The sequence below is a fragment of the Papio anubis genome, chromosome 3, assembly GCF_008728515.1.
Source record: "Papio anubis isolate 15944 chromosome 3, Panubis1.0, whole genome shotgun sequence".
Lineage (NCBI taxonomy): Eukaryota > Metazoa > Chordata > Mammalia > Primates > Cercopithecidae > Papio > Papio anubis.
Window position 1 is genome coordinate 101,375,990 of NC_044978.1, and position 22,833 is coordinate 101,398,822.

Below are 22,833 nucleotides of genomic sequence, written 5' to 3' on the forward strand. Positions count from 1 at the left end.
TTCTGTGGCAGTTGGCGAAGGTCTATACTAGCTAACTTGTTCTCCACTCGGGGCCCAAGGCCCTGCTGTTCCCTTTGCTGAAATCCTCCCAAGCGTTCTTAGCATGGCTCTACTCATCTCACTTAATACTGCTCATTCATCTGGAGTCTCTATCCTATTTCTCTGATGTACACCCTTCACAGCATATACACATTGTGTGAAAATATATTTCCTTGTTTCTGTGTATCTTCTTCAAGGTTACTTACCCTGAGATTAGGAGAGTGCCTAGCCAATTCACAGGTTGATTCGTTCATTGATTCATGCATTAGACATGTGTTTAGAGCACATGCTACATACCATGCACTTATCTAGGTCCTTGGGTCTGTCTTTATGAGGGAGCAAAATCTCCCTTCCCACCCGGAGCTTAATTTCATGTTGAATAATGACAACAATTAACGTTCATCGAATGCTTTCTATGGATAATATTCCTGACATTTAATCTTCATGACAACCCTATGAGACAGATAATGCTTATAATCCCTGTCTTACAAGAGAGCAAGACCTTGGGCAGACAGGTCAAATAACTTACTCAAGGCTATAGTTAGTAAGTGGTCAAGATTCACACCAAGGGAGTCTGGCTTGAGAGCGCCTCATCTTAACTTCTCTGCTATACTGCCTCTTATATATGACACACAGTACACGTGGAATAAATATTAGTTGAAACCATGGCTGGATGCATAGTCCTAGAAGAACAGATACATCATTTTGGGGTGGGGGAAAGTCAGAATACTTCACAGAGAAAGTGACAGAGCTGATCCTTGAAGGCTAGGTAAGAGCTCATTTTTCAAAATTTTTTTTCTTTCGTGTCAGACAGGTAATGTGCCAATGTCATAAAAGGTTTGGGGGTGACATACCTCACACATGTGTATGAACACTCAATCATCATGCTTATGAACTACAAAAGGATCATAAGTAAGAGTTCAAAGGATGGAAAGGAAGTGAAGGAGGGTGCGATTGTGGTCTGTGTGGAGGTGGGAGGTGTTGCAGGCAGAAGGCACAGCATCTACAGAGGCATGCAAGCATAGAGACATATGTGCTGAAGTGTGAATAGCAGATATTTACTGTGGCTAGTGCATAAAAGAGGTTAGAGAGAAGAGGTCAAAATAATAGAATGGAGTTATATCATGAAGGGCCTCTTATATCCTGCTAGGTAGTTTGAACTTGGTCCTAAAGGTACTAAGAAGGGAGACCCTTAAGAGTGACATTCTGATTACAGGAGTGAAAATTAATTCTGAGGGAGAAAGGATGGTACCTAACGAGACCAAAGTGGCTGAAATGGGATTGCCAAAGAGCTCAGATTTAAAAGACTATGAACAACAGGTATAACCAGTAATTGGAATAGAGAAGCATCATGTTCTCTTCCAACTATGAAATTTTATTATATACTTAGCTTCTATGTATCAACTTCTTTTAATTAAATGGAATCTTCAAATTCCCCCATCTGGTTACCTATGACTTCAGGGACCTCAATACAATCTAATGGCAGTAAATTCATAATGACAGTTCCAAGATTCGAAATTATTTGGTGATTATCTTTCAGACATATTTTCAAGCAGATCGCTTTGCCTTCTACCAGAGAGGTATGGAAAACAAGCAGACCAAGATCTCTTCCCAAGTGGGTAAGTGGTGATCTTACAAAAGGAGGAAGACTGGGGCAAGCTCCAGGGCTCCAGGGCAAGTGCTCTGGGAGGTGAGTTTGTAACTTGTACAGATACTTTCTTTATCAGCAACATCAAATCTGTTTTGTACATCCCTGGTATATAGCACCTAGTACAGTGCTGACTCAAGTTAGCTGCTCAGTAAATGCATGTTAAATGGAACCAAAAGACCAGAAGGCAGATTGAATCACACCATTGTGGCTGAATCCCACAATGCTGCCCCTACCTGGCTCCCACTCAAGTTATACTCAAGCATAACTCAAGTTTCTTCTGAGAATAGAAAGGAACCTAGAGGTCTAGAGGAACCTAGACAATGCATTTCCTATTCTGTGCAAAGCCCCAGTATGAAATGGCACAGAAGTAAATGGCACTCTGTCCAGTTTGCTTCTATGATTGTCAAAACCCATTCAGGTGTCAGAAGAAATATTTAGGGGACGTGATAGGGATCCCTCTATTGTCTCTGCAGTGGAAAGGTTCTGCTCTGGGAAAGGCTTCCCATTCTCTTCTGCTGTCTTTGGCATTCTCCTACAAATTGTCTCTGCCATTTAGACCTCATCTCTCTCAATTTAGGATGAGAAGAAATGGCTAATTTAAGTCAAGGTTTCCAGTTTTAGATGCTGTTTTCTCGAACATTTCCCCAAATATAAAGAAAAGTCGCGCCGGAACCCTCAAAGGGTTTGCAGTCTGGAGACGCACTGAGCTGGGTGGACGTGGTAATGAGGTTATGAAACTGGTTCTATATGACGGTCTCAATATTTTATAATCAGACTGTGTGAGTGTTTGGAGATGCAAGTAGCAGATGATAAAAAGGAATATTAAGTATAAACTAGAAATTGACAACACTTGAACAATCACCAAGCTAACCTTCTGCTCTGATAAAGCAAGTATCTGTCATTTTGAAAAAACTATAAAGTTCCCCACTGTAATGTTTATAGGAAAATCTCAATATTTGGAATAAATTCTTAAATAATGCACATTTATCTTTTCATTATGTGACTGACAAGTGAGATCCAAAGTAACACATAACTGTTTCTATTGGAAACATATGCAGATTATTTTGGATTGCAATTTTCTAAGTTTAAGGTGATGACACTATAAATATTTAATAGTGAGTTACACAATTTAAGGCTTTCAATAGTGAACTCGGAAATTGATGACATACAATCTATTAGTTTGTGGACTTCGGGGAAAAGCTCTAAAGAAAGAATTTGGAAATTCTGGAGAAAGTCTGAACTGTGTTAAAGAAGCAATAGCTTCTGTAATCTCAGAACTGCCTCCTCTCCCTTTTCTACCTTGGCTAAGATCAGGAGCTGCCAACATTGAATGTCTGACTTTCCCTTGAAAATACTGCCAATGGAAAATGTTATTTCAGGCATTAGAGTTAAAATTTCTGTGTGTGTGTGTGTGTGTGTGTGTGTTTTTTTTTTACAAGTCCAGACTTTATTTTCTTATTTCTTTCTTTTTTTATTTTTGAGATGGAGTCTCTCTCTGTTGCCCAGGCTGGAGTACTGTGGTATGATCTCGGCTCACTGCAACCTCCGCCTCCCAGATTCAAGCATTCTCCTGCCTCAGCCTCCTGAGTAGCTGGGATTACAGGTGTGCACCACCACACCTGGCTAATTTTTTTTTTTTTTTTTTTTTTTGAGACAGAGTCTGGCTCTGTGCCCAGGCTGGAGTGCAGTGGCCGGATCTCAGCTCACTGCAAGCTCCGCCTCCCGGGTTTACGCCATTCTCCTGCCTCAGCCTCCCCAGCAGCTGGGACTACAGGCGCCTGCCACCTTGCCCGGCTAGTTTTTTTTTTTTTTTTTTTTTAGTAGGGAGACGGGGTTTCACCGTGTTAGCCAGGACTGGCTAATTTTTATATGTTTGTTTTTTAGTAGAGATGGGGTTTCGCCATGTTGGTCAGGCTGGTCTCGAACTCCTGACCTCATGATCTGCCCACCTTGGCCTCCCAAAGTGCTGGGATTACAGGCATCAGTCACCACACCCGGCCTATTTTCTTATTTCATTTACAGCAAGCTTGGACTTGCTTGGAATAAAATAAACAGTTAAACAATCTCAAAGACATTTCTGAACAGTGCATCCTGGGGACAAATTATGCAAAACAATACAAATCAAAGAAACAGGAAGGGAAAACAAAATGATCAGAAGGTTGACAACAAAGTGCATCACAAAAACATTCTTCAAAGAGTTTGTATTTTATTTTTGCCCACAAATAATTAGCTAGATTACTGTCTGAGAACCTTTAATTTTTAGACAGTGGACTATTTTCTTCAATACTAAGAAATCAGGGCTGAGCACGGTGGTTTATGCCTGTAATCCCAGCAGGCCAGGATTACTTGAGCTCAGGAGTTCGAGACCAGCCTTGGCAACATAGTGAAACTCCATCTCTACAAAAAAATACAAAAATTAACCAGGCGTGGTGGCACAGGCTTGTAGTCCCAGCTACTTGGGAGGCTGAGGCAGGAGGATCGCTTGAGTCCAGGAGACGGAGGTTGCAGTGGGCCAAGATCATGCCACTGCACTCTACCCTGGGCGACAGAGCAAGATCCTGTCTTTAAAAAAAAAAAAAGAAATCTGTCTGGAAGTCCTTACTTTATATTTCATTGTCAAACTGCTTTCCCCCATCTCTTGACTTCACCTCTCTCTACATCCCCAAGCCAAGAAAGAAAATGAAAAGAAATGGACAGATGTTAGCACGAGTTGGGCGCGCTTTGGGGATGGGGAAGTCTGAGGTCTCGGAAAATCTTTTCTACATATACACCCAGCCCTGTGAGTTCTCACTTTCTTGACCCACGCACCAAACTCTCAAAACCACCAAAAAGGAGAAGGGGGGGGGGGCGTCGCCCACCCCTCCTGGCATTCCGCAGCTGCCACCTCTTTCCCTCCCATCTGGCTCCTCGGATGCCCGCGGGGGAATCGAGGTGAATAGCGCCGGGCGAGGCCGCCGCGGACGCCCCGTCGGATGTGCCCTTCGCTGGGCCGAGAGGGTCAGGGTTGGAGAGGGAAGCGCTCGTGCCCACCTTGCTCGCAGGTGCCCTTGCTGACCTGGGTGATGGCCTTCTCCCCGCGGCTCTCGGCCCTCTGGCTGGCGGCGCGCAGCTGGCAGCCGCTTGGGTAGGTGGTGCCATCGCTGCCGCACACCGGGTAGCGGCTCTTGCACACGCACACGCCGCTTACCCCCGGGCCGCCGGCTGCTGCCCCGGCTTTACCCTTCCGCCTCTTGCGGCTCTTCACGCACTCCATGCCCGGCGCGCAGTACCCCCTGCCGGCGCCGCCGCCCCCGCACGGCTCGCCCTCGCCGCGAGCGCACATCGGGCAGCAGCCGCACGCGTCGCGGGTCTCGCCCAGCAGGCAGCCCAGCGGGGGCAGGGGCGGGCAGGCGGCCGGCTCGCAGGGGCCGCAGGTGTCCGAAGAGGAGGAAGAGGAGAGGGGCAGGAGCAGGAGCAGCAGCCCGGCGGCGCCGAGGAGCAGGGCATGTAGCGACGGCCGCTCCATGGCGTGGTGCGGTGGCAGCTGCAAAGGCGCAAGTGAGCCGGGTCGGGCCGGCCCGCGCCTTAAACCCGCCGCCCCGCCCGGCCCAGCAGCGGGAACCACACCCCCGGGCGGTGAGAGCGCTGGGGCCCCGCCCGTGCCGCCCTCCCGGGCCCGCGGGGCCTGCGCGCGCTCTCCTGCTGGAGTTGGGGGGTGAGCGGTCACCCGGCGTGACCGGCCCATGGGCGCTCGGTCTCACGGCCGCTTCGCAGAGCTCACCCCGCCAGCTCCTGCTTGGTCCCCAGTCCTCTGCCCCGAGCCCTCAGGGATCGCCCCGCAGTGCGAGCGGCTCCTCCACTCTCTGGTTTCTCCCCGTTTCCGGTCAATATATTTAAACTTCTTAACAACCACGGCTTCGAGACGATCCAGGGTTTCATCTATTAAACTCTCCGTGGGCCTGAGACACCTGAGTGCTCATTACGCTGTGGTTTGGGAAGCTCTCTTAAGAACAAGCTGTTAAAAACCCCCACCTGTGGATTTTTTGTCCCCGTTGGCCACAGGCCCGCTGTGGTCTTGGGTGTCAGGCACTAAAAGGACAAATCGTTGCCAACCACTTCCCTTTGTGGAACCTCCTAACTGCCTGCACCTCCCTCCCCGCTTCGCCTCCCAGTGGCATTCAACAAAACTGTGCTTTTTTTGTGCTGAGCCGTTTTCAGTGAGTACTGGAATCCGTGAGAGCTGTGCCCTTGTTTTGAGTTCTTGCTGAACTGCTCGCCCTCCAGCAAGCCTCTGGGGAGAACAGAGCGCAGCTGAGAGGAGCAGGGGTCCCCAGCTCCTTCCTCGTTGGAGCTGCCAAGGAGGTACCTAAAGCGCCCCCAGTCTTCACCAGCATTCCAGGAGGTTTTTGATATAAACGATGGACACTCAGTCTTTCTGCGAAGTGCTCTGCAAACTCAACTTGAAAGCCTCTCTTCCCAGGAACATTGGCCTCTCCAATGCAGACATGGAAGTTGCTTTCACTTTTTAACTGAATGTGTAACACTGCAGCGTGCAATATTCTGCATGTCACATTGTGGTTCTTTTGTGTTCTTTTTTCTTAGCATAAATCCAGGGATTTACAGGGTTGCTGACTGAAAGCCAGCAGTTCAGTTCATAATCCCATCAGCAATGTAAAGAACTCATTCTCAACAGACTCTTACAAGGATAATTATTGCAAACTTTTGGAAAATTAAGTGACCACAAAATCGGGGGGGTGGAGAGTGGAGAAACGTCCTCCAATCCAGAAAAACCTAGCACTGCTTTTTGGCCTCTCCTTAGTGTATTATAGACAAGTGGAGCATTTTTTTTCCCTCAAAGGTCATATGTTGACCTGACAGTTGTTTAAAAAACAATGAAAAATCTTTAGAGCAGAGTTTTCCCAAATATTTTTGTCTTTGTTCCATCCTAAGAGATGCAGTTTACATGACCCATTTGTTTTCCTGAAAAGGAAACAAATGCAGAGTGCACTCTACTTCCTGTTGTATTTAATTTCTTTCTTTCTCTTCTTTTCTTGCTTTCTTTCTTCTCTGTCTTCTTTCTCTTTTTTTTTTTTTTTTTTGATGAAGTCTCTCTGTGTCGCCTAGTCTGGAGTGCAGTGGTGAGATTTTGGCTCACTGCAACCTCTGCCTCCCGGCTTCAAACAGTCCTTCTGCCTCAACCTTCCAAGTAGCTGGGATTACAGGCATGCACCATTATGCCCAGCTAATTTTTGTATTTTTACTAGAGACAGGGTTTCAACATGTTGCCCAGGCTGGTCTCGAACTCCTGGCCTCAAGTGATCCACCTGCCTCGGCCTCCAAAAGTGTTGGGATTACAGGTGTGAGTCAACACCCCTGGCCCTGATTTCATTTAATTCACTGGTCAGGAGCCACTAAATTGGTTCCATGATCTAGTATGACGATCTGTAATAGTTCTGGATTCTCCAGAAGCTTACTGTGAGACAAGGATTCCAGTGCAAGTAGGTCACATCAGGACACACAGATTGAGGGTTGGGGCAGGCAGGTGAGCAAGCAGGAAGGGAAGACAGCCAATAAATGTGCTTATCTCTGCAGGCCGAAGAAGCCCTCAGGCTCTACAAACTCTTTGTGTGTGTGTGTGTGTGTGTGTGTGTGTGTGTGTGTGTGTAGGGCATGCGGGTGGGCAGTGGCAGCAGCTGTACACTAAGAGCTGTCACCCACAGTGTGTGAAAGTCCTGCATCAGAGCCAACAGTGAGAATGCAAACATGTGCCGCAGCAGAGTCCCTTTGAGGAACCTCCTCACTGCCCAGCAAGCAAAGAAAACAAGCAAGTTTCTGGTCACTGAAAGGGGAACCTGAGCTCTGTGACAGCGCCAGTTAAGGAGGACCTGAAAACAAGAAGAGATGTTAGAAAAAAGGCAGGTGAATGGAGCCTTTAAAGAGCAAGTTGACAACTCCACCCTTCCAATAACAGATATTGTCACCTGTCCAGCTTCAGTTTTAAGGAGGTGGAGAGGCTGGATGTGGAGATGGAGATACTTTTACTTCTTCCTGTTTAATTGGTGCCTTTCGTTTCTTTTTCTTGCATAATTGCCCTGGTTAGAACCTCCAGTATAATGTTGAATAGAAGAGGTGAGTGGACACCCTTGTCCCAGTGCTCAACTTAGAGGGAAAGTTGTTAATTTTTCACCATTAAGCATGGTGTTAGCTGTGGGCATTTCATAGACAGTCTTACCAGGTTGAGGAAATTCCTTTCTATTCTGCTTATTGAGTGTTTTTATCATGAAGTGGTGTTGAATTTTCTTTTCTTTTTTTTTGAGATGGAGTCTCGCTCTGTTGCCCAGGCTGGAGTGCAGTGGTGCGATCTCAGCTCACTGCAACCTCCACCTCCCGGGTTCAAGCGATTCTCCTGCCTCAGCCTCCTGAGTAGCTAGGATTACAGGCGCATGCCACCACGCCCAGCTAATTTTTATATTTTTAGTAGAGACTGGGTTTCACCATATTGGTCAGGTTGGTCTCGAACTCTTGACTTTGTCGTGATCCGCCCGCCTTGGCCTCCCGGAGTGCTGGGATTACAGGTGTGAGCCGTTATGCCTGACAGAGAGTAGATTTTAAAAGTTCTTGCCTCAAAAATGATAAGTATGTCAGGTAAAGGATATGCTAATTAGCTTAATCTAGTCATTCCACAATACATGCATATATCAAAACATCATGTACACTGTAAATATACACAATGTTTTGTCAATTAAAATTGTTTTTAAATGTTTAAAAAGAATCATTCCTGCTTTCTGACAGCACCCAATCCGTAGCAATCTCCTGCTTCCTTAGACCTTCCCCTAAATCACTCAACCAAAGTCCAAATCCTGTAACAGAATCTTTCTAACACCCCCTTACTGAGACACCCATAGTTCCATATGGTGTCTATCCTCCTTGCTACAATGAGTGATACACTCAACTTACTCAACTACAGGTGCATTCCTGTGATCTTTGGCTGAAGGGTAATGACGCAAGAGATATATGCCCCCCTCTCTTCTACACTACTTCAGCTCAATATTCCCCCAGCCCACAGGACACTCCCAAACCCTTTGCCGATGGGTCCTTGTACCTGGTGGGCACCCTTCTTGGTGGAGTATCTCTAAGACTACTCAGGCTGGCAAGCTTCTTGATATCTGTGGGAAACCCATGGTGCTGTGCAGCCTGCCCCTGCGACGTCCCTCTGTGTCCAGTCAGCACAGGGCCAGACGCCAACCTGCCTATTCAGGAGACATCTAATTGGACAATGGAATGGTTGTCTCTTTTTCTTGCAAACATCACAGATCTCTTGGCTCCATTTCCCTTGTCTTCTTAGGAGTTGGGGGGTAGGGATTAAGGGGAGGAAAAACCTTCTGCTGTCTCCAGTAGGCTGTCACCCCAAACCTGTTTATATGTATGTGTCCGTGGGGGCCTGGAGGAATGGTGTGTGGGGCTTGTGGTGCTTGTGGTAGGGACATGTAGCATTGAGAAGCATTCTGGTTCAATTTTTTTTTTTTTTTTTTTTTGAGACAGGGTCTTGCTCTATCACCTAGGCTAGAGTGCAGGGATATAATCATAGCTCACTGTAGCCTCAAATTCCTGGGCCCAAGCAATCCCCCCACCTCAGCCTCCTAAATAACTGAGATTACAGGTGCACACCACCATACCTGGCTATTAATAATTTTTCTTTGCTTTTGTAGAGACAGAGTCTCATTATATTGCTCAGGGTGGTCTCCAACGCCTGGTGTCAAGTGATCCTCCTGCCTTGGCCCCCCAAAGTGCTGGGATTATAGGCACGAGCCACCACACCTGGTGCTGATCCAATTCTTGGTGGCTCTGCTTTAGAATGTGGGGACACATAGCACCTATAGTTTTGGGTTGTAGATCCTAGTGCCATTTTTAGGCAAGGGAAGAGTTGTTCTATTCAACAGTCTGTTACAATAGTTATCTATCATCTTTATTATTTCATTTTTTTCTCCTGTCTCTCCTTCATCATCATCACCATTAATAAGTCAGAGATTGTCAGGTGGTGGGGTAGGGTGTATCCGATCACCCAAGCTCAGATAAACAGTGCATGAAAAGGGGCTAAGCCCGTGGAAACCACTTTGGCACATTCCAGCTACCACACGAAGTTCAGCTTAGCTGAAGCAAGGTGAGTATGTGGAGAAGTGGGGAGAAATGAGTCTGGAGAGAGGGCAGAAGAGAGATGATGAAGGGCTTTGCACACCACGCCCAGAGCTTTGGACTACATCTTATAGATGACTGTGAGCTGTTGAGGGGTGCAGGGGAGAGGCAAGGTCAGGTTGTGGTGTTGGACGGTCATTACAGAAGTCAGAGGGAAATGGATCATAATAGGGACAGACTTGAAGAAGGAATGTAGTTTCCACAATGCAGGGGCTACTACTGTCAGCCTATGCTGTGCCTTTATGGGAATTTAAAAAAACCCACCTCCACTGGGCAGATGCAGCACTGAGGGTTCAAGACTTGGCAACCAGGTGGTTGCTTTGTGTGAGGAAAAAGGCGTCCCTTCCTCCGATAAGGCAGACCCAGCCCACATAAAGATGTGTGGCCCAGCAGGTGGAGAACTGAATTATAGTCTTCCTTGCTCCCTGGGCTGGATGCCCCTGTGCAGTGTGCAAACTGCATGTCCCTACAGGGGAGCATGGCCTCATGCTAATAGTGTGTCTGGTACAGAATTGGCAATCAATTAAAATTTTTTTCTTTCTTTCTTTTTTTTTTTGAGAAGGAGTTTCGCTCTTGTCACCCGGGCTGGAGTGCAGTGGTGTGATCTCGTCTCACTGCAACTTCTGCCTCCTGGGTTCAAGCGATTCTCCTGCCTTAGCCCCCTGAGTAGCTGGGATTACAAGTGCCCACCACCACGCCTGGCTAATTTTTGTATTTTTAGTAGAGATGGGATTTCACCATGTTGGCCAAGCTGGTCTCGAACTCCTGACCTCAGGTGATCCACCCACCTCAGCCTCCCTGCTGGGATTACAAGCGGGAGCCACCGTGCCCAGCCGATTAAAAAATTTTAAAAGTAAGTAGACCAAAGGGAAAATCAGTTGGCAGCTCCTACTGCCAACTACTACTACTATCCGGGTAGGAATTAGCAAGGGCCTGAAGTCAGCTGTGGCAATGGGAGTTGAGGTAGAGACAGTATCAGTTGTCTATACTTGGACTCTTGTGAGTGAAAGGGAGCCGTGTTCATGATTATGCTGGGACAATGGGCATAAATTAAGACTGTCCTGGACAATAGGGACATATCGTTACCCAAAATAGAGGCGAAGAGATGGACAAGAGATCTTAAAGAAGTTGAATATACAGGTCTTGTAAAGAAACTGACTGGAGGAAAGTCAAGAGAAACCCCAACATTTCTCCCATGAGAGACTAGGTGCCAGTCTCTGCCACAGCAGGTTTGTGTTGGGGGAAGAGGATGAGCTTGATTTTGGACTCGTTCTTTACAAATCAAGTCTGCCCTTTACGGTCAGTTCTGGAGAGGAAGGACTGGGGGCTCCCTAGCGATCATATCACATTGTATTGGAGACATTGCAGGGCATTTGGCTGAGAGTAAGCCCTTGAGGTAAAGTCCCTCAATGATAACATCTCACTGTGTAATAAAGGACAGAAACTGATTTCTTATCAGTATTCTGCATCTCATCTCTTAAAAGAGGTACTGCCATGCAGGAAAATAGCTAATGATATAATTGAAAAGGCATTAATAGCCTGTAAAATTCAATATTAGAGACACAGAACTTGAAGGACTCACTAGAGGTCATTTAAAGCCAGGTGACTCTGGATCCATTAGCCCTGATCCTAAGTCATCGGGGGCACAGAAATATCTGAAGAACCCCCAGAAATCATCAAGGAAGATTTTTGTGTGTGGTCAGTCTTGTGTTCTGCTCTATTATTTAACTGCCTTTCACATCAGGAAGATTTGAGGTAATGGAATAATAGCCAACTTCCAAATATACACAGTTGTAAAAAAATTTAGATTTTAAACTATGATCCTGACTATACTGCATATATCAAGAGAGGCTTTTAAACCCATAAGAGCCTCATTTCCTGTCTTAAAATTCATTATCTTAACATGTTAACTTTGCATTAACACAGACTTTTACATTTACATTTCCCTGTAAAATAAATTAGAGAGCATTTCTTTTTGTGACAACAAGTAGAAAAAAATGTCTTTGGGTTATTCCATAATTAGGCTTCATCCTTCTTTTGTTATGGGGGAAATGATATGATCATTTGGTGGCAAATGATGCAGTGCCCCATGTTAATCTCCCAGTGGCTCAATTTCATAATTCACCTTGGCAAAGTAGACAAATAAAAAATAAAAATGTCTCCTTATCATCGAAAGGAGCTTGGGAGAAAGTCAAATCAGGGAAATAAAATATTTTCAGTGGTTCCTTCACAGACTTCACTATGAATAAAACTTTGTGCCCAGGAAGGAGTTTCTTGGATGTTTTTGAATGTTTAGGAGGATATTTATCCTGAAAGCATTGATTCCTTTCCTTTTGAACAGATGATCAGCTGGGATGTTAAGATGTTAACAACGTTTATTTCACGGATGCTAGTTTTTAAATTTTGTTTTAGCTTGCTAAGATGTTAGAATAACAACATTCCTTTCACTGATGCTGAAGATTCACCTTTTTAAGAAAGAGTCACTGATCATATGAATGACATAGATGTTGCTTTATCTGCCTCTGCAGTGCAGCTACCTGGCTGATGTCAGCCTCTTAGGTGAATAACAAGTGCATTTCAATATTGTCAAAGTCTATAGCTGTCAAGCTTCAGATCCAGCTTCCCTAATGCTAACCCACTTCCCTCTGTAGTGTCTTCTCATAACATCACTGCTTATTAATAATGCTTGCTTTAAAAGAGAAATGTGGATGTGTCACAATAGAGGAAATCCTGGAAAACTTTAAGTCCCTCTTCTTTTTGATTCTTGTTGAGTATATTCCCATGCCTTATTGAGAAGTAGCATTTTTAGGTCTTCCCTAAGGTTCAAAGGTTAAATATTTGTCCTCATGTTACATAAAATTGCGGCCTGGAAGCCCATGTGACACAGTAGAGATGGTGATCGGCTTGAATGTCAAGGTCTTCAGTAGCACGGCAGGTTCCCTGTGACTTTCTTACAGCAGGGCAAGTGATTTGGGAATGAGATATTCAAGAGACAGGAGAGAAGATATAACTTCAAGAGGAAGGAATGAGTGTCTTTGGCCTGCAGTAAAATCTCTAGCATTCTGTGTGTGGTTCCTGGTTTCAGGAAGGAATGGGGCAGGTTAGTACATAGCTGAGGAGTGTAGTGGGGGCTTGCATGGCCTCAAAGGGTCAGAAGTAGACTGAACTGAAAGTCCTGTTATCCTGGTAGATCTTCATTGAGAGGTTTAGGAGGGGCTATGTGGTGGCAATGATGCCTGTGTAGGAAAACCTCCTATCTCTTTAGTCATTAAATGAAAAGATGGACATCCAGAAGTCTAGGAAAATTGGCTTAATGCAAGAAAGCAACACTTTCTAGCTTTATGTGCCTCTCAGAACTCATCTTGCTAAATCTTTTTGGGTCACATTCTTAATGTAATTCTATACCAGTTGTGTTTGCAAGAAGAGGATAATTGGGGACTGAATAGAAGCTATTCTCAGGCATAAGGCTGGGCACGGTGGCTCACACCTGTAATCCCAGCACTTTGGGAGGCCAAGGCAGGTGGATCACCTGAGGTCAGGAGTTTGAGACCAGCTTTGCCAACATGGTGAAACCCTGTCTCTACTAAAAATACAAAAATTAGCTGGGTGTGGTGGCATACACCTTTAGTCCCAGCTACATGAGAGGCTGAGGCAGGAGAATTGCTTGAACCCTGGAGGTGGAGGTTGTGGCGAGCCGAGATGACACCATTGCACTCCAGCCTGGGAGACAGAGTGAGATTCTGTCTCAAAAAAATAAAAAAGCATTCCTAGGTATAAATGTACCAAACCAATTAGAACACACAGAATTCTTAATCTGGGCCTCTTGCAGCAGCTCTGGTCAATCAAGGGTTTATACTCAGATAAATATCATTGACCTACCACCCCCCCGTTTAATGAGAAGAATGCCAGACTTCTTATGATTCTTCATAAAGTCATTACCAACCTGCCCTGTGTGCCTCACTTGACCCCTGTCTTTGACCTCCTGATGTGCCAAGTTGAATGACTTTCCGTCTCCCAGAAAAGCTGTCCTCTTTAGATGTCTCACATGTGATTTCTTGTTTCTGGAGTTCCCTGGAAAGACTGAGCCTTTACCTCATCCCAAGCCTCTGTTTTCTTTAGGACTACAGTCTTGCCTCCTCTGCCCACTTCCCTTCTGGGAGCTGTCTTGCTATTGAGTTCCAGCCAAGTCTACAATCCTGTCTGACGCCACTCCTCTCTGCATAGACGTCTGCTCAGTGTCTGCCCAGGAAGTGCAGCTCCCTCTCTCTGAGCCGCTCTGGGTTTGGTTGCTGTCTTGGACTGCTTTCACTTGTCCCTGTTGTATTCTCCACAAACATGTCAACATGCCAGGCTGAGCTCTCTTTCCCACTGCTGTAGCGGCTCGTCCCACAGAGCTTTATTCCTCCCAGTGAGCCCCTCGCATCCTAGCTTCAGGCCTTTCCCAGTCCATCTGGCCACCCACTGCCTTTGCCAGGCCCTTTCGTTTTTCCCTGAGGGCTTTTAGGGTAGGAGGAAAAATAAACTCTATGACTGGATTCACTTGGAATTTGGCTGTCAGAGTCATGTTCTCTTCTTTTGGGATCTATTTAAAAAGCATCCAGTGCCCATGGGAAGCAAAAACCCTTTCCAAAGGGCTAAGGCCATCTACTCGGACCCCTGGAGCATCCTTCCTCATCCTCCACATCTCAGAGCAGACACCGGTCTCTGCTGGAAGAGTCTTTCTAACTCTCAGGTCTCACAGAGGTCTCTCAATCCCCTCACTTAGTGCATTCTCCATTTTAGCTTTACTGCACTGTATATAACCACCAGATCTCAAGACAATGACTAGCTTTAAAAACTGATTTGCCATTGCTGTATCTCCAGCACTCAGCTCAATAGGTGCATGAGTCAATGAATGCATGAATGATTTCTCTGCACATCTTCCACTGATTAGCTCTCTGTTGCCTAAGACATCTCAGTTACCATTCATTCTTCAGACTTTGTTTTTTATTCCTTTCTTCTCTTATTCCAGTTTCTAGCACTTATTAGCTATATGACCTTGGGTAAGTTACTTAATCTCCTTGTGCCTCAGTTTTATCTGTAACATGGAGTAATAGTATTACCCATCTCATGAGGTTGTGGGGAGATTGAATGGAGCAGTGCTTGGTACATAATAAACCCTCAATAAATATGATGATGAATTATTTCCTGTGCTTTCCTGAATGTTTTTGCAGGATTATTAACCAATGATTTTGTTAAAATTGACTAATAGAATAAAATAATCACTCGTTGCAACTTCCCTTGCTCTCTTGCTAAGTTGAGGAGAATTATATAGTTTTATTTTCCTTTTCCTTTGGTCCTCCACTTGATCCCTCCCATATTTTTGGAGGGACTCAGGCTTTTGGGTGGGGAGAGAGTGAGTAGTTCTCTTGGTTCCTCCTAGGGCTGAATTACTTTGCAGGTAACACTTGGAATATTAGAGATACCTAATGTTGGACTTAAGTTTGAAAATCTTTCAATAGCTTTGTAAGGTCAAAACAAACTTTTTAAAAACAACCCTATGTGAACACTGATAAAGTTAAAATGATGACTGAGAAAAAGTGGTGTCAACTTAAATAACAGAGGGATGCCGTCTAAAAGAAATAATATTTATTTGGGAACAGGCATTGCAATAGGAATACACGTGCCAATAGGAATACATGTGAACTATGTGCGTATTCAGGAAAGTAAAAGAAGACAATGGCTTTTAAAGGAAAACGAGAGGGTTGCATAGTTGTTTTGGGATAATTATCCTGGGTTATAAAGATCAATAACAAGGGTGGTGCTAGTTCAGGGTTGGACAAATCTGCTGGGCAGATGTCCTTGCAGAAGTATTGTTTTCCTATGAGATTGTCATGGTCTTTGTGTAAGGCTGTGGTTTTTGCAGAATCTTTTGTGATAGTTCCTGTTATTAGGCATTTGTGTGTGATAACCTTTTCATGGCCTTCTCTGGCTTCTTTTGTTATAGTTTTTAACACAAGTGACTCAATTTTGATTCCATCAACTTTCATAGTGGAAACTTGTTTGTGTAGGGCTGGTCCTTCCAGCCCAACTTGCGAAGACTTTCAAGCTGGACCTCTGTGCATCCGCTAACGGGGAGTCTGTGGGAGGATAGTACCTCTTGAAGAGTGCAGCCTCCTGTGTGCCCATGGGGTTCTTCATGAAGAGTTTCATGGTTGCTGCTTCAGGACTTATTGAGATTTGGGAATTCTCCTTTCTTGTTCTTTTAAAATAAGCAATAAGTCAAAGGGTTTTTTGACTGCTTTTTTTTTTTTTTATGTGACAGAGTCTTGCTATGTCACCCAGGCTGGAGTGCAATGGCACGATCTCAGCTCACTGCAACCTCCACCTCCTGGGGTTCAAGGGATTTCTCCTGCCTCAGCCTCCTGAGTAGCTGTTTACAGGTGCGTGCCACCATGTCTGGCTAATTTTTGTATTTTTAGTAGAAACGGAGTTTCATCATGTTGGTTATGCTGATCTTGAACTCCTGACCTCATGATCCACCCACCCTGGCCTCCCAAAGTGCTAGGATTACGGGTGTGAGCCACTGCACCCAGCCTTGACTGCTTTTTAAATTCTCTATCTCAAAGAATAGTAAATAATATTTGAATACTAACCACACTAGTTTTAGCCCTGTGATGGTTAATTTTATGTGTCAACTTGATTGAGCTAAGAGATGCCCAGATAGCTGGTAAAGCACTATTTCTGGGTGTCTATAAGGCTATTTCTGGAAGAGATTAGCATTTGTATGAATAGACTGAGTACAGAAGATCTTTCTTGCTAATATGGGTGGGCATCATCCAATCCCTTGAGGGATAAAATAGAACAAAGAGGCAGAGGAAAGGTGAATTCTCTTTTTCTCTGTCTTTGAGCTGGGATATCCATCTGGCCTTTGGACAATGGAGTGCCTAGTTCTTGGACCTTTGGACTCTGGGACTTAAACTGATTACTGCACCCCCTTCCCACCTGCTGTCCAACCTCCTCCAGGTTCTCATACCTTCTGCTTCAGTTTTGCCATCAGCTCCCTCCCCTGGTCCTCTGGTCTTTGGACTCTGTGTTATGCCACCAGTTTTTCTGGGTCTCTTGCTTGCAGACAGCATATCATGGAACTTCTTGGCCTCCATAATCACATGAGCCAATTGTCCTAATAAGCCAATTGTCCTCTCTATCTCTATGTCTATCTCCATCTCTATCTCTCTCTTGTCTCCAACTATCTCTCTCCTATTGGTTCTATTTCTTTGGAGAACCCTGACTAATCCAAGCCCTCTGATTGTAAGATATACTTTTTTGTTTTTCAAAAGTAGTTCTGGTCCTTCACTTTAAAGGGCAAAGGGGACCTATGTCCACTTTGGTTCTGCTCACAGACAGGGGCTGATTCCAAGGGGCTGGGATAGGGCTGTTTTATCCATCTTTATTATCTTCCACGGAGCAGAAGTGATAGCAGTTATCAATATCCAGTCTGCATTTAATCACCCCTTTTGAAGCAGGTTTATGGTAAGTCTGCCTTTGCTCTACAGGAACAACATTAAACAGCTGACTGGCCCAATTTTTTGGGAGATGACTGTCTCCTAGGAATCTCACAAGCACTTCCTGTTCTACCTGTTGCAGCATTTGTCTTTTTGGAGAAAGTGTCTGCAGATTTCGATGTAACTTGCTTAATATTCATAGATTCTTACTAATTTTTCTTCCAGGAAAATAAAGTATTGTTAGTTTTATGGTGAGTGTCAGGGAGGTTGTAGGAATTCGATCAAGCAGAACCATGATAAGAAAAGCCAACAGATGCTTTTGAAATTCCTTGTCATTCTGGCCATAATAATGGAAGGAATGACAGTTTTATTAGTTTTCTTTTCTTGCTTAACAAATCACTACAAAGTTTGCAGCTTATAGGCTTGACTGGGTTCTCTGCTTAGGTTGAAATGAAAGTGTGGGCTGGGTTGGGCTTTCATTTGGTGGCTCTGGGGAAGAATTCATTTCTGAGATCATTCAGATTTTCAGCAGAATTCAGTTCCTTGTGGTTGTAGGACTGAGTTCCCTGCTTTCTTGCTGGATGTTGTTGGACAGCTCTCTGGTCCTCCTTGCACATGGCCCCAACATCTTCAAAGCCAGCAATGGCATATTCAGTCTTTCTAGTGCTTCAGATCTCTCTGACTTCCTCTTCTGCTGCTACCCAGAGGAAATTGTGCTTTCAAAGGGTTCATATGATTAGAGTAGACTTACTTGGATCATTTCCCTTTTGGTGAATTCAAAGTCTATTGATCAGTAATAATGTGATTATTTTTGCAAAATCTCTTTTGCCAGGTAATGTAACATAGTCACAGACATGATATCACATCCTATTCATAGTCCTGGAGATTAGGGCAGGAAATCTTGGGTGGTCAGTTTAGAGTTCTGCCCACCACAGTTGTCAAATATTGTTTTCTCAAATTAACTCTTTGCTGAAACTGAGCTCTAGGATTTCCCTTGCTTGTTTTTGTTTGCTTGTGAACCATACAGTTTGTTATCTATGCTGTATATCCTTTTTTTTTTTTTTTTTTTGAGAAAGAATCTCATTCTGTCACCAAGGCTAGGGTGTAGTGGCATGATCTTGGCTCATTCTAGTGCCCACCTCCTGGGCTCATGTGATCCTCCTGCCTCAGCCTCCCAAGGAGCTGGGACTACAGGCGTGCACCACCATGCCCAGCTAATTTTTTGTAGAGACCTGTTTTTGTCATGCTGCCCAGGCTGGTGTTGAACTCCTGAACTCAAGGAATTCACCCACCTCAGCCTCCCATAGTGCTGGGATTACAGGTGTGAGCCACCACACCTGGCCTATATCCTATCAATGAAATTTTATTCTCTGGCTCAAACAGGATGCCATTCTCCAGGGCACGTATTCCTGGGGTTCATCTATTGGTTTTGGACTTTGAGGTTTGGTGTGTCCTCCTTGCACTTGGTCCCTCCATCTTCAAAGCCAGCAATGGCATATTGAGTCTTTCTAGTGCTTCAGATCTCTCTGACGTCCTCTTCTGCCACTACCCAGAAAAAACTGTGCTTCAAAGGGTTCACGTGATTAGAGTAGGCTCACTTGGATAGTTTCCCTTTTGATTAACTCAAAGTCTATTGATCAGTAATGATTTAATTATTTTTACAAAATAGTTATTTTAAAATGGAATTGTTTTAATTTAACCAAAGCACCAAAGCACCATTTTTGCTTGGACCACACAAGGAGAGATATGAGAAGCATAAAGCAGCAAACACAACCCTGGCTAGCCTCCAAACCTGTGTCTTTTAGTGTTACAAGTACATATGGAATTGCCGCTGTATTCACAGACCAACAATTATCTCATTAAATAACTTCCCAAGCCTTGATTCAGCCATTATGAAAGATGTTTTGATAAAGAACATCTGGTGTTGTTTTCAATTAAATATTACACCACTAAACTTTGATTAAAAACTGATTTAAAATTTTAATAGTCCCTCCTTTAGAAGATGGCAAAATGCAAAAAAGAAAAATGTCATTCATTTAAATTGTTTTCTTTCTCTCTTTTGTTGCTCTATTTTAACTGGATTCCCATTAATGACTGTTTAAAACCCACACAATTTTGGATGCAGTAAATCGAGATACATAAATAAGATTACCATACCAATACTGCTGTTCTCACTCTTTTACTGTTGATACCTCATTTTGTTTTTATGCTTTAATTAAATTGAGTATATTTTATGTTTCAGTTTGCTTTAAAACAACTGCAGTGCATATAATTGACACTATTTCATCCCTGATAGAAAGTGCTGAGTTGAATTAAACACACCAGTTCCATTTCTCTTTACATTTAATCTGTGGCAAAACTAAGGCAGAAATAATATGAACTATATTTCTTCTCCAAGTTGCCATGATAGGTGAAAATAACTAACCATCTAATAATTACTAATAAAGATGGAAATGAAATCTTTAGTGTAACTCTTATTTATATAAAAATAGATATTTAGTGGTATAAGCTAATTTTACTTAGTAATTTTCCCCAAGTGGTATGTAACAAATGATAAACACATAATTGCTATTCCATGTACTCCATATCAAGCATAAATCTTCAAGCACAGATTTTAATATATTTTTACTCAGGCTATCAGGTTTAGCCTAAGTATTTATAGTAGGGAAATGATAGTATGCAACGTTTCTACAGAGTAGGGATTGATGAACTTTTGTAAAGGGCCAGATAGTAGATATTTTCAACTTTGTGTGGGCCATATTATCTCACAATTACATAACCCAGCTGTTACAATATGAATGCAGCCATGGACAATATGTGAACAAATGAGTATAGCTGTGTTCCATAAAACTTCATTTACAAAAACTGGTGGTGGGCCAGGTTTGACCTGTGGGCTATGGTTTAATAGGTTGACCCTTATTATCGATGATAATGACCAAGTGCTAGCTAATGTTCACTGCTGAGAAAAATCAATAGGTCAATTCATGAATTAGGGTCCTGCATATACTTTTGTTATCATAGGTATTTTGTTTTTGTTTGTCTTGCAATAGTTTGTCTTAATTTAATCTGTTGATTCCCATGTGGGAATTTCCTCCGCAATCTTGTATTTTAAAATAGGGACCTACACTCATCAACATTTCCACAAGTCTAAATTAAGTCATCAAATAATTACCATGATTAAAATTAGCTATCTTCTCTTCTGCAGTGGTTCAGGCAACAACTGTAACATGTTTATCTTACACAAACTTGGCTTAAGTCAGGCCAGACTTTGCAAGCTCTTGGCTTCATACCATTTGATATGATTTTTCTCTGTGTCCCCACCCAAATTTCATCTCAAGTTGTGATCCTTGGTGTTGGAGGAGGGGTCTTGTGGGAAGTGTTTGGATCATGGAAGCAGATTCCCCCCATGCTGCTCTTGTGATAGTGAGTTCTCACGAGCTGATGGTATAAAAGTATGTGGCACTTACCCTTTTGCTGTCTCCTACCACCATGTGAAGGTGTTTGCTTCCTCTTCCACTTTGATTGTAAGTTTCCTGAGGCTCCCAGTCATGCTTCCTGTGAAGCCCGAGGAATTGTGAATCAATTAAACCTCTTTTCTTTATAAATTACCCAGTCTCAGGTAGTTCTTTATAGCAGTGTGAAAATGGAATAACAAACCACTAAATTTTTGTTTTAATAGAGAGAGACAGGGTCTCACTCTGTTGCCCAGGCTGGAGTGCAGTGGTGCCATCATCACTCACTGCAGCCTTGAACTCCTGGGTTGAGGTGATTCTCCCACATCAGCCTTCCAAGCAGCTGTGACTACAGGTGTGCACCATGATACCTGGCTAATTTTTAAATTTTTTGTAGAGATGGGGGTCTCTCTATGTTGCCCAGGCTGGTCTTGAACTCCTAGCCTCAAGTGACCTTGGCCTCCCAAAGTGTGAAGATTACAGGTATGAACTACAGTGCCAGGCCCCATTATATTTTAGATATCATTTTGGTTTTTGGAGGCAAGAGGGTCAAGTACAGTGATATGATTTGGCTGTGTCTCCACCCAAATGTCACCCTGAATTGTAATAATCCCCACGTATCAAGGGTGGAGCCAGGTGGAGATCACTGAATCATGGGTGTGGTTTCTCTTATACTGTTCTCATGTTAGTGAATAAGTCTCATGAGATCTGATGGTTTTATAAATGGGAGTTCCCCTGCAGAAGCTCTCTTGCCTGCCACCATCTAAGATGTGCCTTTGCCTCTCCTTTATCTTCTGCCATGATTGTGAGGCCTTCTCAGCCACACTGAACTGTGAATTCACTAAACCTCTTCTTTATAAATTACCCAGTCTCAGGTATGTCTTTATTAGCAGCATGAGAACAAACTAATACAGTAATTGGTACTGGTAGAATGGGGTGCTGCTGTAAATATACCTGAAAATGTGGAAGTGACTTTGGAACTGGGTAACAGGCAGAGATTGGAACAATTTGGAGGGCTCAGAAGAGGATAGGAATATGTGGGAAAGTTTTAAACTTCCTAGAGACTATTGAATGGTTTTGACTAAAATGCTGATAGTGATATGGACAATGAAGTCCAGGTTGAGGTGGTCTCAGATGGAGATGACAAACTTGTTGGGAACTGGAACAAAGGTGACTCTTGCCATGTTTTAACAAGAGACTGGTGGCATTTTGCCCCTACCCTAGAGATTTGTGGAACTTTGAATTTGAAAGAGATGATTTAGGGGATCTGGTAGATGAAATTTCTAAGCAGCAAAGTGTTCAAGAGGTGACTTGGGTGCTGTTAAAAGCATTCAGCTTTATGTATTCACAAAGATATGTTTTGGAATTGGAACTTACGTTTAAAAGGAAAGAAGAGCAGAAAATTTGCAGCCTAATGATATGATAGAAAAGAAAAACCCATTTTCTGAGGAGAAATTCAACCCAACTCTAGAAGTATGCATAAGTAATGCAGAGCCAAATGTTAATCGCTAAGACAATGGGGAAAATGTCTCCAGGGGACGTCAGAGGTATTCATGGCAGCCCCTCCCATCACAGGCCCAGAGGCTAAGGAGGTAAAAATGGTTTCTTGGGCTGGGCCCAGTGCCTTGCTGCTTTGTGCAGTCTTGGGACTTGGTGCCCTATGTCCCAGCCATGGCTAAAAGGGGCCACCGTAAAGGTCAGTCTGCTGCTTTAGCAGGTGCAAGTCCCAAGCTTTGGTGGCTTACATGTGGTATTGGGCCTGTGGGTGCACAGAAGTCAAGAATTGAGGTTTGGGAACCTCTGCCTGAATTTCACAGGATGTATGGAAATGCCTGAATGTCCAGGCAGAGGTGTGCTGCAGGGGCAGAGCCCTCATATAGAACCTCTGCTAGGGCAGTGCAGAAAGGAAATATGGGGTGTGAGCTCCCCCACAGAGTCCCCACTGGGGCACTGCCTAGTGGAGCTGTAAGAAGAGAGCCACCATTCTCCAGATGCCAGAATGGTAGATGCATTGACAGTTTGCACTGTGTGCCTG

At 44.0% G+C, this 22,833-nt stretch overlaps 1 protein-coding gene and 1 non-coding gene across 2 annotated transcripts in view; both read right to left on the minus strand.

Annotated features, from left to right (window-relative positions):
• The window catches only part of IGFBP7 (insulin like growth factor binding protein 7), a 77,968-nt gene extending 71,924 nt beyond the window's left edge, over positions 1-6,044 (minus strand). The window contains exon 1 of the mRNA XM_003898849.4: positions 4,721-6,044. Within this exon, the coding sequence (XP_003898898.1) occupies positions 4,721-5,414 (694 nt within the window). The 5' untranslated portion in view covers positions 5,415-6,044. The remainder of the gene's footprint in view (positions 1-4,720) is intronic.
• On the minus strand, positions 844-946 carry LOC116274357. The gene has a single exon (XR_004182983.1). It is a non-coding gene; the product is annotated as a small nucleolar RNA U13 (small nucleolar RNA).
• Positions 6,045-22,833: the final 16,789 nt, after the last annotated feature.